Genomic DNA, 14537 nt, shown 5'->3' with positions numbered 1-14537 from the left:
TATTTTTTCAATCTTTTTCATCCTTCAATAGGTAAATGTTGCCATTAAGTAATGAGAATACAGATTCAAATGTGTTCTACCGAAGATTGTTGGATCAAGAGATGTATGCTAACACTGTGGTTAGCGTTAGCTTTCTATTTTCTTCCCACAGTGACAAAGTGAAGACTTGGAGCAGCTCTAAAGCTAAATAGTAAGTATTTTTAAACAGGACAACAGTTAGCATGTCTTCCATCCCTTTCTCATAGTATTACTAAACCATAGCAACCTTTTTAAACAGGACAACAGTTAGCATCTTGTTCTCCATTCAGTTCTGCTACTGTAGCTAAACCGTGGTAACCTTTTTTATCCAAGAAGAAATTTCATAAATAACACGGTATGCAGGTATTGTGAAGTGTAATTCTGAGAAAAGGTCAGACAGTCTCTAGAATACTCTTTGTGTGGTTAGCAATTTTTCATGGGCTTCTGATTCAGATAGATAGATAGATAGAAGAGTCGGAGGATGAAACCCTCTTTATTTGTCACATGCATGCACACAGCAGAGCACACACAGTGAAATTGGTCCTCTGCATTTAACCCATCCTAGTACTAGGAGCAGTGGGCAGCTATCGTGCAGCGCCCGGGGAGCAATGGGGAGGGGGGATTGGAGGTGTCCGGTGCCTTGCTCAAGGGCACCACAGCAGGGCCTAGGAGGTGAACTGGGACCTCTCCAAGTAGCAGTCCAGTACTGACTGAGCCACTTATTAGTTCAGTAAATCAGAACGTTGACATATGTAAATGCCTTAAACCTTGCATATTGTCCATAAATAGAACCTTCCAGCGCCCCCCTTTCCTTTTGTTTTAACATCATATTTATATAACAATATATTACATATGATACAACCTGCATAGACTGTTATCCAACAGTTTTCTGTGAAAGATGCTTTTATTTTAGCAGGGTCGTTTGTCCTTGATGTAAAAGTTATTTTGTTTTGTGCTGAGTAAGTTCATCCTTATTTAATTAATAACCACTCAAAGAGGTCTGTGGTAAGTACTGTGGATCCATACACTTGTTTTGGCATGAAATTCTTGCAGCATGACACAATAGACTTTTGTTTGAATCCAGACAGAGAATTGAATTTATGCCGACGAATGAAGAAAATGTTATCGTTGTCATTACTAAAGACCCAAAGCAGTGCTGGAGAGGAAAGTCTGCAGTGAGTTGTCTGCGTCACCAGTCTGCCTTGTACAGCAGCAGAAGTGAGATGTGATCTGACTTGCATTACATTTCATTCAGCTGAAGCTTTTATCTAAAGTGACTTACAATAAGTGCAATCAACCATTTCGGATAGGAGAATAAACATGATGTAGTGTGTTAACAATGTGTGTGGGCCAGCTGAAGTGCTGATAATATCTTTGCAGGACTGTATTCACATTGGCAATGTGTTTAAATCCCAGACCACAATAAAGCGAAGCCTTTGGCCATAAAGTTTCTATCCTGTCGATAAACCCATACAGCTCCTCAAGCACTGTGTTGTTATCAGCGTGCGGCGGAACATAAACTGATGTTATACAACCAATGTAAATTCCCCCGGCCGGCCTTTGATCATGGGGTGCTCCAAGACTAAATAAATGATCTCCACATTTGGGCACCTCTTGTTTTAGACGATAGAGCACCTCCTCCCAAACTTTTGATAGTGTTATTAGTTCAGTACTAGCAAAATATGGCAAATCCATGCGGGTCAACACTCACATGACCTCACAGTTCCTAATGTCAATTTGGAATGCAATCTTGCTTTGCAGTTTATCCAACAAATTTATCAGAGATAAGACATTTTCCAGAACGATACTAGTTAGAGGACGCCAGTTTTTCAAGTTTCCTCAATCTGACTAGAACCCGGCCAAAGACTTGCACTTTGTTTTTCTTCTGTACTCCCTAGTAAAGCAGCAGCATGAGCATGCCATGGGTATTCCCCATTGTTTGCCAGTATGAGATCGCTGCCACCCAAGTTCTGCTGTGTGGTTCTTGATCTCTTTCATATTAAATGATAGGGCTTGCTGGGGGATTTAGCATTTTTCCAAAAGAGAGTTGAAAGGAAAAATCCAAGGCGCAATGTGGTAAATCATAGAGCAAAACAGACAAATTTGGCTAGCTACTTTGGCAGACCTAAAGTCCAGACGGAAATGATACAGGATGATTATTAGGCCAGTTAACTGCCACAAAGGATAATGGTCATCCTACTGAAGGCATTTACGGGCAGGGTAACAGCCAGACCAAACCACCAAAATCCATTAAGAGAAACTTGTGTCACATCACATGCAGACGACCAATTGATGAGTTCTGTGCCCGGACACCAAAGCTAGTGTCAAAGATGATACCTAAATTGTATGAACGATGTGAATTTACAGGGCTATTAAGAAGCGTTAGACATTCTGACAGAAAAAAAAGATCTAAACATGAGGAAAAGGCCCTACTGACCCTATAATTCAAAACCGTTTTAGCTTGTCATAAATGTGAGGGGACATAGGCTATTATTTCAGGATTGCTTTGACTGGGTAAGCCAGTGTCAAGACACCCATGATGTATTTCTGCTGAAATCCTCTCATAAAAACTGGTCATGTGTTGAAAGGGAGAGCAACATAATGGAACTGTGTTTTTTTTATTTTTTAAATGAACAATGAATTGCTTTTCTGTCAGCTGCTATTTAAGCTGTATCTCGATGCACTATTGGCCCAGAGATGGCTGGAGAACTATTGTCGACAAAACATCAAAATGCTAATTGGAGCTTTCAATCTGACAGTCGGCCAAGGCCATGCTCAGTGTTTTAACAGTTTAAAAAGGGGACAAAGCATTGGAAAAAAAGGACAATTTTGGAAAGTGGCCAGAGAAATGACATACACAGAGATAAGACAGTGTCAGTGTGAATAAAAACTAAGCCTAGGTCACGCTAAGGTCACACACACACACACACACACACAATTGATAATGGTGTCAGGATGTCACCTTGCTAGGAAGGCTATCGATTTTCAAACAACATGTCCACGGTCACTAATCTCCGTCATGGAGATCCCATTCATGGAATGAGTACTATAATGTTTTATAATCCTAAAAGTGTACAAAACAAAATTTAAAAAATAGGTCAGTTGTATGTCAGTTAATATTACTGTGAGTAAATGTTACTTTGCTCCATTCTTAGAGAAAAAGGGAAGAATGCTGAATGTGAAAAATGATGATGTTTAATAGCAGTCCCATTAAAAAATGTAAGTCCATTATTGTGTCCGGATATACACATCACACTACAAAACCCTTCAATCTAAACCAAAAAGATATTCCTTTTCTATAGATGCCACATCACGTCCTCTGCTTATCGATTATATAACCAGAAAAAAAGGACAAAACTCACACAATCAAGCAAATATACCTACAATAAATTAAAGGAGCAATGGACACCACAGCAGGTACAACAAGCATAATTAAGGGAAAGATTATGATGCTTGAAGTGGGGTTGTATGAGGTAGTTCTCTGTAGTCAGCCTAATAACTATAGCTGATGGCGGTTTGCACACCCCGGGTTTAGAAAAGCACACTCATGGATACAACCAGTCTCTCTGTACATCAGTCTGTTTGTCCCCACTATAACTAGTCAATCAATCTCCCTGTCCCACAAATACACAATTTTCCTTCCAAAAGAATATGTTTTACAAAAACAAAATGTATAAAGGATTGTTTAAAGACTCATGCTTGCTGGAGAGCATCAGTAGTCCAACATATGCTGGATGGATGGTTGATAGTTTGGCTCTTACCTGTACCTCCACTCCATAGCCCATATACACGGTTATGATGTAGCTGCAGTCCATAGTGGATTGAAAAGCAGAGCTCGACTGTGGAGGAGCTCTTATGTATCCGTCTGGCCCAGTCAGGTTCACCTGGCAGGGAACTGCAAGGACAAACAGCACCAGTGAAATGTTTCTAATGGAAGCAGTGCAGACATTTAACACACACATAAACACATACTTATACATATAAATCATGTTCAACATTCATAAACATTTAATACTAGCATCTTATTATGTTTGCAGCTATCAGAAGGCAACTGTAAACTGTCTTGTGCTAGCAGTTCACTTTCTACCAGAGGGTGATGTGGAAGCTAACATATTCCATCACCTATGGTAAGTAAGATAGATAGAAAGTCCAACTCTGAAGTGGCTGGTGCTGCCGAGGTGCCTCTATTAAAACTGGCCTGTTTAGCAACCAATGCAAATCCATCCTGGGTGACAGCAGAAGACCAGGCAGAATCTCCAAGAGTTCCCCTATCAGGCAGTGAGGAACACAAGAGCCAAGGTCTTGACTGGCCGAAAGACGAAAGCCCAAGCCTTCAGTAGGTCAACCAAGTGTTAGGTAGACTGCATGACCAAGAAATGGTTAGCTGGGTCCAGACAGAGAGGGCAGCAATAGGGTTGGACTAGCCTCTTGTCAGATATAATACGGACATTTTGAGGAATGGCGGTAAGTGGTTGGGATGTATTGCAACTAAAAAAGTTGTCCTTTTAAAATCTTTCCCACATTGTATGCTATTTATTTTCAATACATTATTGGCTTGTTAGCATCTGATCAGGCCATTGCAACTATGGCTGTTATTACCGTAGCCGTGTCTCAATTCAACGGCCGCATCCTTCGGAGGCTGCATTCGTAGACCGCTTACGTCACTTCCCCCGAGAGAAGGCTGTCCCAATAAAAAAAAGACTATACTCCTCCAAATGTGGCCGACGAATGCGGCCCACTTTTCCTCGATTTGGAGGATACATCGGATGTATCCCAGGATGCAATGCGCACTGGTGAAGAGTGACGTTTATTCAAAGTAAATAGCGATCAGGTCTCTGCAGCAGCAGAGTGGATTTAAAAGCAGCAGCAAGCGGAGGAATCACTAATAAATGTGAATACAAATAACCAACTTGATAAACACACTTCTGCTGATATTTGTTTTACTGCTGGTGATGTTAAATGACATGAAGGATTTCCTCTATGTTAGTGATGGAAGTTCTCATAATAGAGGACATGAAGCTGCAGAGGGATGATGGACATATTCTTACCTCTACTTTGAGATTAGATGAACAAAAAACATTTAACAGTAATTGTCAAATTGTTTATTTCATTTACTCAGGTTTGAACCATTATTTACAACATGAAGTATAACAGTGGAATAATAGGATATCTCTAGGTCATTAAATAGTCTTAAATTCAGTTTTAATTATATTAATAGGTTTAGGGGAAGAGGGAGAATATAGACAGTTTTAAACCACAGCCTACCCGATCTACATCGGCTTGGTCCTCCGTCGACCGCGTAGGCTGGGTCCTCTGAAGCATGCGACCGTTGAATTGAGACACGCCTATTGTATGTGTATGTCACAGGTCTAGTAAAGAGACCTCTAGGACATGCAAGGTAGGGAGCTGTACCGTTACCTCTTTTAGGTCTACACGTTACACACATGTTTTTGTAAAGTCTTTGCAATTCCGTCATGATGGCCTATATAAATAGAAGTCAATTGACTCGTAATGTCTCTTGGACATGTAACTCGTCTTTTAAGTTGGCCCAGTCTCCTGTAGTCTCCTCGCTGTATGAGCTCTACTAATTTCCAGCAATAATGTAGTGTAACTATATTTTACGTACTGTAGACACACCCTACATTACTTTGTTGGAAGGTCTTCCGCCTTTCTGGCTGCCTTTCCAAGCAGTGCAGCCCTGCCATGGGACAGCTGAGGACAGAATATTTTAGAGTGGCCTTCATCCCTCCCTCTCTCTGAGCTAAAAAGTTAACTTTTTCTTAGCACTTCCTTATTAAGAAGAACATCCTCTCTGTGTCCTCTGGCAATTCACCTGAGGGAATGTCCACTCCAGAATTATAACTGCACTACAGTGCTGCCATTCACCGAGTGCCTGGATGCGTGAGAGTGGGATTTGTAACAGTACAGTCTGTGACCTGCCGTCACCCAGCCAACAGATGAGCTGATTAATCAGGCTACTCATCCTTCTCTTCAGGAATACAAAGTCCACTTACAGTTCACCTCCTTGATATTTATTTTCCCCATCCACTCCCTTCATAACAAATCATCAAAGAGGGTTATGCCGTGTTCTCTTGATTAAGGGTTAATGATGCAGCCATGCAGTTGTAGTTTATTTCAGCCCCAAGGCTTTGTGATCGTTAGAGAGAAAAATGGAAAAGATATTAGTCGGTGTGAAGACAAGAAGACAAAAAGACGAATAAATTCAGATCAGCCCTATAAATAAGGTCACACCTTCATAAATATTTAGTTTTGATGTATCCATTTGGAATGTGTGCATTACTTGTATTTGTTTGTCTTTCAGAAAGGAGAAGCCTCCTTTATTCACCTTTTTTCTTGTAATCGACTTAATGTACAACTAACAAAGAGAAGAAAGTCTGCTTTACCCTTGAGTATCTATAATGCCTAACATTGGTTTACCGGTATTACAGTCTGACCGAACTACATTCAGTAGCAATCTTTAGAAAAATCTCTACAATCTCTTAACATGTCTTTGGAATAAAATAGACCTAATATAAGTTAAAGTGATTGTAAAAATGGCAATATTTTTTTTATATTTTTATCATCATTACATTTTCATACATCAAATCATGTAAAAGTAGTTCAAAATGCACAATTATTTAGAAAAAGTAATAGAGATACAGATAGAATCGGAGGATGAAACACTTTTTCTTTGTCACACACATGCAGACAGCAGAGCACACACAGTGAAATGTGTCCTCTGCATTTAACCCATCCTAGTACTAGGAGCAGTGGGCAGCTATCGTGCAGCGCCCGGGGAGCAATGGGGAGGGGGGATTGGAGGTGCCCGGTGCCTTGCTCAAGGACAACACAGCAGGGCCCAGGAGGTGAACTGGGACCTCTCCAAGTAGCAGTCCACCTTCCATATTTTCAAGTCTGTTCGGGGACTTGAAGACCTAAAAGAGGTAACGGTACAGCTCCCTACCTTGCATGTCCTAGAGGTCTCTTTACTAGACCTGTGACATACACATACGATAGCCGTGTTTCAATTCAATGGTCGCATGCTTCGGAGGGCCCAGCCTACGCGGTCGACGGAGGACCAAGCCGTAAAATATAGCATGGTTTTCAAGAGGCCCTTTTTGAGGAACTATATTTTGATTAATATACTTTCATAAAGTAATACAACATATAGTTTGTTCCTGTGTTCATCAATGGGGCTGAGTTAGAGAAAGTAAGATATGGCCATCACATATCTCCTCCCTGGGGAAATAAGCTCAAAAGTGGTTGTATTTTTATGGAATTCAAAAAGGAAAAATACTCCAGCCAAGTTCTTCTAGATGGGCCAAATATATATACACTCACTGAATGCGCCATATTTCAGATGGATTTGAAGACAGTTTTCCCCTACCCCAGTTACAACACATGAATCACTATCACCACAAGAGGTAATGCAGTGCTTGCTCAATCCCCCTAGATTGAAGTCATTTTATTTGTAGTATTAAAAACTATAAAGCTGTGGTGAAATTCTAGGAAAAGGCAACATATTTCAGATTTCTGTAAAATGTGATCTTGAACCATACCTGCATTTAACTTTCTTGTCATAAAAACACACTAATGTCACGTTCAAAATGATAGAATATTTAGTTTCTTGTGTAGAATTTTAAGTTAAAGTTCAAGAATGTTAAATTAATATCCAAGTCTAGGATATTGTGCAACAATTTTAGAATGTCAAGTTCCAATTCAAGAATATTAATTATTAATAAATCATCAAATCTCTCAAAGTATTCTCTGGCAACAATAATGGGAGAAGTGACTAGGTTTACGAACAAAGTAGTTGGATATGTACAGTAGGATGTTCAGTTTCAATTCAAGTTATGACCAATTGTCGCTTTAAAATAGAAAATCATATATTTAGAATGTTGATGTCTACGAAAACCAGATATCTGAATGCACACAACAGCACTGAAGTAAAAACAGAATAACTCCCCCATTTTGATTCATCATATATTTACCTGGGCTCTGCATGGTGGTGATTATGGTTGTGGTGGTTATGGTGGTGGTGGTGGTGGTTGTCTCCTCTTCATCGCTGCTGGGCTTCACGTTCTGCTTCGTTGCAGGCTCCTCTGACCTCCCTACATCTTCCTCTCTTGCAGCAGAGGCGATGTTGGCAGCATGATCTTTTAAAACCTGGCTGGTGACTGGAACAGGGTTGTCAGAGAGAGGAGTTACTGCTAATCCGTGCATTACAAGGGTTGTTTGCATGTTGGAGCTTCCAATGAACTCATCCAAAGCCCTTTTATCTCCGTTATTATCCGGCGGAGCCCCCGATGTAAGGGTGGGGAAGCTGGACTGAGAGATGGATAACCTGCTGTCTTCAAAGTATTTCGGCTGAGAGTGTTGAGGGGGGTTCCTGTAGAGTGGGTGGTGGTTGGGGACGTTGACAGGAGGGGCTGTGGTGACAATGGGGAGCCTCCTGCCCGTGTCTTGGGTGGTGGAGTACAACCTGGCCCCGCTTTCTGAAGGCCCCCCAGGGGTGATAGATAGAGCATCCTCAGAGACGGAGGCTGCAGAGAACAGAAAAAAAAACATGTGGGTAGATGGATTCGTACCGCAATAATCGCTTGGCCATGCAGGTGTCAAGATTTCTGGTTTCGTTTTCCTGCCTGTTCTCTACTTTGGAGGTAAACCTCTCCACCCACATGCATAAATGTACCCCGGGTCAGTCTTGAACACTGATTTCTCAGCAGCGGGTAAATGCCATTAGCAATGCAAATGTATTTACAAAGTTTATTCCCCCATGGGTACTTCAAATGATGATGTTGAAATTTTCCGAAAGCGGTTTAGAAAAAAAACACGGCCTGCTACTGGCAACACTGAATCTGTAATGCACAGATGGTGAGAGAATTGAGAATAGGCGCTGGGGTCCACTTAGTCAGTCAGAGCCCAGAGAACCCTACCTCAGACACTGTGTGACGATCTGACACATGCACACTGTATACATTCTAAGAAATGTCATTGTTTAATTCTCTTTTCCAGCAGAGAAAGCCTTGCTGGAACGGAAGACCACCTCTGCCTTAATGACCCAAAGACTGTTGCTTGAAAACAGCTATTTTCCAGGCTTTGCGATTGTTTTCTCTCAAAGTGCTTTTACAGTCAGTGTTCTCAGCATTCACGCATTAACACATTTATACAGAGGCAAACATTTCTAAAGGTGCCACCTGCTCTAACGTATATTCAATAACTCATACACCTTTGGCCATGCCATCGGGAGAAAGTTGGGGTTCAGTATCTTGCCCAAGGACACGTCGACATGTTGACCACTGGGGGTCGGGATCGAACCACCAACCTTCTAAATGGCGGACAACTATTCCTGCTACTGACCAAAAGCGGAGCCCTACGTTGGTTTTAAGACTATATTTTTATAGTATATATAGTATATAAGTACTTGGTATTTCGCTTTCCATTGTACCAGCATTCAAATTACCCAACAGTGAGCAAGGGGCCTTCGGGGAAGATGCCCACTTTACATAGTTGGTAATCCTACATTGAAAGCTTCCATGGAATTCAGATTAATTTTACTTTCCATGAAACAACTCACAGTAATGCATTATACCCCATTGTTAAAAACTGCTATGGTGGAATTTTAAATAATGTGGGACAGTACAAAAATCCATTATTTTAGGGATTTAGTGTGGAACTCAGCAGTTGCTGCCAGCTGCCGAACTGGAAGGACATTTCTATTGGAGTTCTGCTACAATTAGACTTTCCTGCTGTGTCGTTTGTTTTAATGAAACTCCACTATAAGCACATTATGCGTATATACTGTATATATGAACATCTCTCTACTCAGAGGAAGAGATTTACACTGTGTGACTGACTTATCTGTCTTGAAATGTAAGTTTCATTTCACAAAGCTGCACTGATTTTGACAGCAGAAAGTAAAACTTCATAGCCAGAGAATAAATCTGAAATTCAGTCCTGCTCTTTATCAGTCCCTGTTCACTGCTCTGCTTCACTATGACATGAAGGCAGAGAAAACCTGTCTCATGCACTGGATGGAGACAGGCACATTCACTCACAGGCTCACCCCATCTCCCAAAGATGAATTTAGACATTGTGATGGCCACAGCAGCACATGGTAATGTAATCCTAAAGCACACTCACCTCCATTAGTTTCTACCTACACAGGTTCATCTCAGTTGCTCTCCACCACACAGTGGATTAAAATGGTTCATTTGCCTTCAGCCTTACATTGTTTAGTTAAGGTGCACACATTTTAGCACTGTAAGGTTAACACAGGAATTTCTTTGTTATAAAAATCATTCGTTCTTTCTCTTTGAGTTACCATGCTTGTTGGGGGAGGCTTCTTCCTGGTGGATCAAAAAAGGTGTGGATTAGGGTTGAGGGCACATAAATCCTGTTAGCAGCCAATTGGGCCAAACCATGAGCTTTCATGTCATGGGGGGCTATGGGCTTAGTTAGTTTGTTAATTGTGGTGTGTCCATCTAAGTTACCACTTGCGTATTGTTTTGTTGGTCAAGTCACTAAATGTGTTGCCCTTAATGTTGGACACACAGAGCTGAACTGAATCTCAAAGAAGGATTGGACATTTGTTTCAGGGAGACCATTATATTGTTTAAGACAAACACAGTTTATTAAGATCATTTTTAAATGTATTCTTTTTTGATAACGGATAAATAATTCTGGTCCACACTCCAAAAACTGTATGTGGCGGTAATGCACCTTTACCACTAGTTGCTACCCGCCATAAACCGGTGCTGTTGGACACAGACTATGGGTGGATTACATTTTTATGTCATTAAATGTGCATAAATGTTAAATGTGTCTCTCCATGCATCTCTGCTGGGAGGGACTAAGACGCAAGGAAAGGACGCAAGTGGGAAGCAGGGCGTTATTAGACTTGGCATCCAGCCGCTATTCAGGTATTTACTGATAGATCAAAGGATCCAAAGCTGCAAGCTGCTGTTATTCACAAAATAAGAAGAAGACTGTGAAAGGTCAGTTTGATGAGACAACGCTATATTAAGTTGCTTTTATAATGATGATAATTCCTTTGTGTTGACCTCTTTTATTGGCCTAGTTTTTGAGATTCTTGGTTTCAAATGGCTATGGGTATTTTGGGGTGAATAACAACCCACATATCTTCAAACAACTCCTGTGTCCTTGTTGCCTCACTGCTTGGTCTCTGCCAGACATATTTCCTTCCAACACTTCTTTATGTGAAGCAATGCAATGATTCTGTTACACTTTAGCGAGTCAATTGGCAAACTTCTTGTAAAAAGCTAAATGGTAAAACCCAAACAATTCTTTTAAATTGCTCACAACAATGGCTTCTTACCCTCCCTATCCTTCTCGTAATAAGACTTAATATTCGTTCCTGAGGAGATTTGATGAGCCGCTATAATTCTCCCAGAGTAATGATCAGCGCTCCCCTCCCAAGTGCACCTGTGAGATCTAATCTGAGACCCCTTCAGGAGGCTATCATCCGCTGAGGGAAGTCTTATGTTTCTTTAACAATGCTTCATTTCCACCATAATGGCTCCCACTCTCTGCCGACTAATAGCTATCTGCTTCAAACAATCAGGGTTTATTGTAGCTGAGCCACTTCCCAGCCAGAGCCTGGTTTCTCCAACACACACACAGCTCTTTGCACAGAATCAGACACGTTGGCAGGTAAATCTACAAGAAATACAGTGAAAGAGAAAATAATCCCAAATGCACTCACTGGTAACCTGTTTAGCCTGCTGCTGCAAGGTGGAAGAGGTGATGCACACACTCTGGGTGTGCATTGGGTTCTGTCAGTTCCTTTGACACCAAGTAAATCAGATGCATGTAAGAAACATGACAGATTCCATTGGAGGAGACAGCTTTAAAAAAGTGTGTTCAAGGGTGGAGGTTTGTTTTCACAAATGAGGCTAAAGTCAGGGGCTATTTTTTTATATTTACCGCTGTGCCCAGTTATTTCTATTTATACGTCTTAATGTGTGTATATGTGTATACTGTAAGTGTCTATGTATGAGTATGTATGTGTAAATGCATAAGTGGCTGAACAGGTGTGTATGTATGTATCTATACAAACAGTTATATACATGTATTCTTTGGGATGGTGGGAAATAGAATTTCGATCTCCCTGTCTATATTGGCAAAAAGGTTGACTTTGATTAATTTTTGGCATTAACCCACATTCATCTTACACAGGTTTTCATATAAAGAAAATCTTCGATACCGTAGACATGCCTAGAAGGGTAATTTGGGGGTTCAGTAATTTGCCCAAGGACACTTCCACATGCTTACTGCAAGGGCTGGGGACCAAACCATTGACGCTCTGTCGCCCATTTAATCCCTAAACCACAGTCGCCAGGCCAAATTACTTTGTGAACATACTACACTATGTTCACATGTATCGATGCTCCACACATGTTCAATCATATGTTCAGAAAAAGGATTAATGCTCAGAATACTCACACAGACTTTTGTGTGGTGATGATGATGATATGGCCATCAAAGTCATTCGGACTAATCAATAAATGTATAGACTCAACAAAGTAAAAAATACTTACTTAGTATTATTCTTGTTTTCTAGGTGCTACTGCTTCTGCAACAACTCTCTCCATGAACTGTTGTTGCTCAGGTTAATCCCTCCCCAATTTCTGACATGTGGCTCTCATTTTTTAGGCAAGGGTTTGTGTTGCTAGAGTTGAAACTGATTTGGGCACCTAACGGGTCATGGAACTGCCTCTGTTGAAAGAAGTCGTCATGGTATCAAACACCATGAACTTAAGCATTTACATTAAAATTATTCAAATAATGGTTAATGCCACTTACTGCAACTAGTTGACGGACTAACGGTTTTTACGTAACTGTCACAGTGTTCAAGCCAGAACATTTTAGGTCCACAACGGATGCAGTTTGTGCCGTTCCTTTTAATGTTTTTGCTTTTCCTTCACGTCAGCAGCAGTATTCTAGGCTTTGTGATGCAGCAGGAAGAAGAATGTGAAAAGGGGCAATGCACCCTAAGAGAGACTTTGATGTTTATCCCCCGGGCTGTCAGAGAGCCACAACAGAAAATTTAAGCCTGTCCTTGAATAAACCATGAGTCCGATACAAATCCCAATCATTAAAGTTCAGAGGAGTTTACAGTAGGAGATGAAACGGCCGGGAAGAAAGAATCCAAGCCTGATCACTGGATTATTTTTAAACTCTCTCCATGGATGCATAGTCATTCAGATGAAAACTACAGCACCTGTCCGACTACATAAGCCTTCATATCAGTAAACGTGTTTCTACGCTGAGATGAGAAATAAAAAAACTGAGTCTGGATGTCCTTTTAAATACATATAAATATTTTAATAAGCAACATCTCTGCACGGGGGAAGGGTGATTTGTTCCCTCGAGAATATTCTACTTGTCTCCTGAGTGAACAAAATAGAGCACTTACTCCTCTGTCTGAAGAGTGACGAGCATCTGGATCAAGCAGTTTTGATGCTGAAGATGAACTTAGAACAGACATGAAAGGAAGAAAAGAAGCAAACTCCTTCTGTGCGTTCTCACAGAATGTCTTTGATTTTGGCTTTGGATCAGCTGACCACTTGGCGTTTGTGCAGCCCTAGAGAGAAAGATCTGAGAGAATACCAGCAGGCCAGGCAGGTACTAACGGCACTAACATCAGTACTACAGCGGTCACGTTAGGCTGCACTCTGCTGCTCTGAGTTCCTGTTCTCTAACAGCTGTACTGTTTGCATTCTCTAAACTTGCAATAGTTTCTACTTTTTCATTATTTTAGTTATTATAGAGTGGTGCAGTGATGATGTATTATGTAGCCCGATCCGAAAATTTGCATCAAAAGGACTACCTCGACAAAAAACAATTGGATTTTTTTATTAGATTTTGGAATTTTGCACAAAATCGATATTTTGTAACCAGACATTGTTGACACGTTTTGTTAAGGAAGGATAATCTCCACATAGAGTGGGGCAAAAAAGTATTTAGTCAGCCACCAATTGTGCAAGTTCTCCCATTTAAAAAGATGAGAGATGCCTGTAATTTTCTTCATAGGTATACCTCAACTATGAGAGACAAAATGAGAAAACAAAATCCAGAAAATCACATTGTAGGATTTTTAAAGAATTAATTGGTAAATGATTGTGGAAAATAAGTATTTGGTCAATAACAAAAGTTCATCTCAATACTTTGTTATATACCCTTTGTTGGCAATGACAGAGGTCAAACGTTTTCTGTAAGTCTTCACAAGGTTTCCACACACTGTTTCTTGTATTTTGGCCCATTCCTCCATGCAGATCTCCTCTAAAGCAGTGATGTTTTGGGGCTGTCGCTGGGCAACACAGACTTTCAACTCCCTCCAAAGATTTTCTATGGGGTTGAGATCTGGAGACTGGCTAGGCCACTCCAGGACCTTGAAATGCTTCTTACGAAGCCACTCCTTCGTTGCCCTGGCGGTGTGTTTGGGATCATTGTCATGCTGAAAGACCCAGCCATGCTTCATCTTCAGTGCCCTTGCT

At 40.9% G+C, this 14537-nt stretch overlaps 1 protein-coding gene across 2 annotated transcripts in view; it reads right to left on the bottom strand.

The window, feature by feature from the left end:
• sez6b (seizure related 6 homolog b) overlaps window positions 1–14537 on the bottom strand; it is a 157730-nt gene that overhangs the window by 86851 nt on the left and 56342 nt on the right. For both annotated transcript variants that reach the window (XM_063906573.1, XM_063906574.1), the window contains exons 2-3: window positions 8010–8561; window positions 3780–3913 (exon numbers count right to left, since the gene is read on the bottom strand). In XM_063906573.1, coding sequence (XP_063762643.1) covers window positions 3780–3913; window positions 8010–8561 — 686 coding nt within the window. The remainder of the gene's footprint in view (window positions 1–3779; window positions 3914–8009; window positions 8562–14537) is intronic.

The sequence above is a fragment of the Eleginops maclovinus genome, chromosome 18 (assembly GCF_036324505.1).
Source record: "Eleginops maclovinus isolate JMC-PN-2008 ecotype Puerto Natales chromosome 18, JC_Emac_rtc_rv5, whole genome shotgun sequence".
In the NCBI taxonomy this organism is placed as follows: domain Eukaryota; kingdom Metazoa; phylum Chordata; class Actinopteri; order Perciformes; family Eleginopidae; genus Eleginops; species Eleginops maclovinus.
This window is presented reverse-complemented; position numbering and strand designations above follow the sequence as displayed.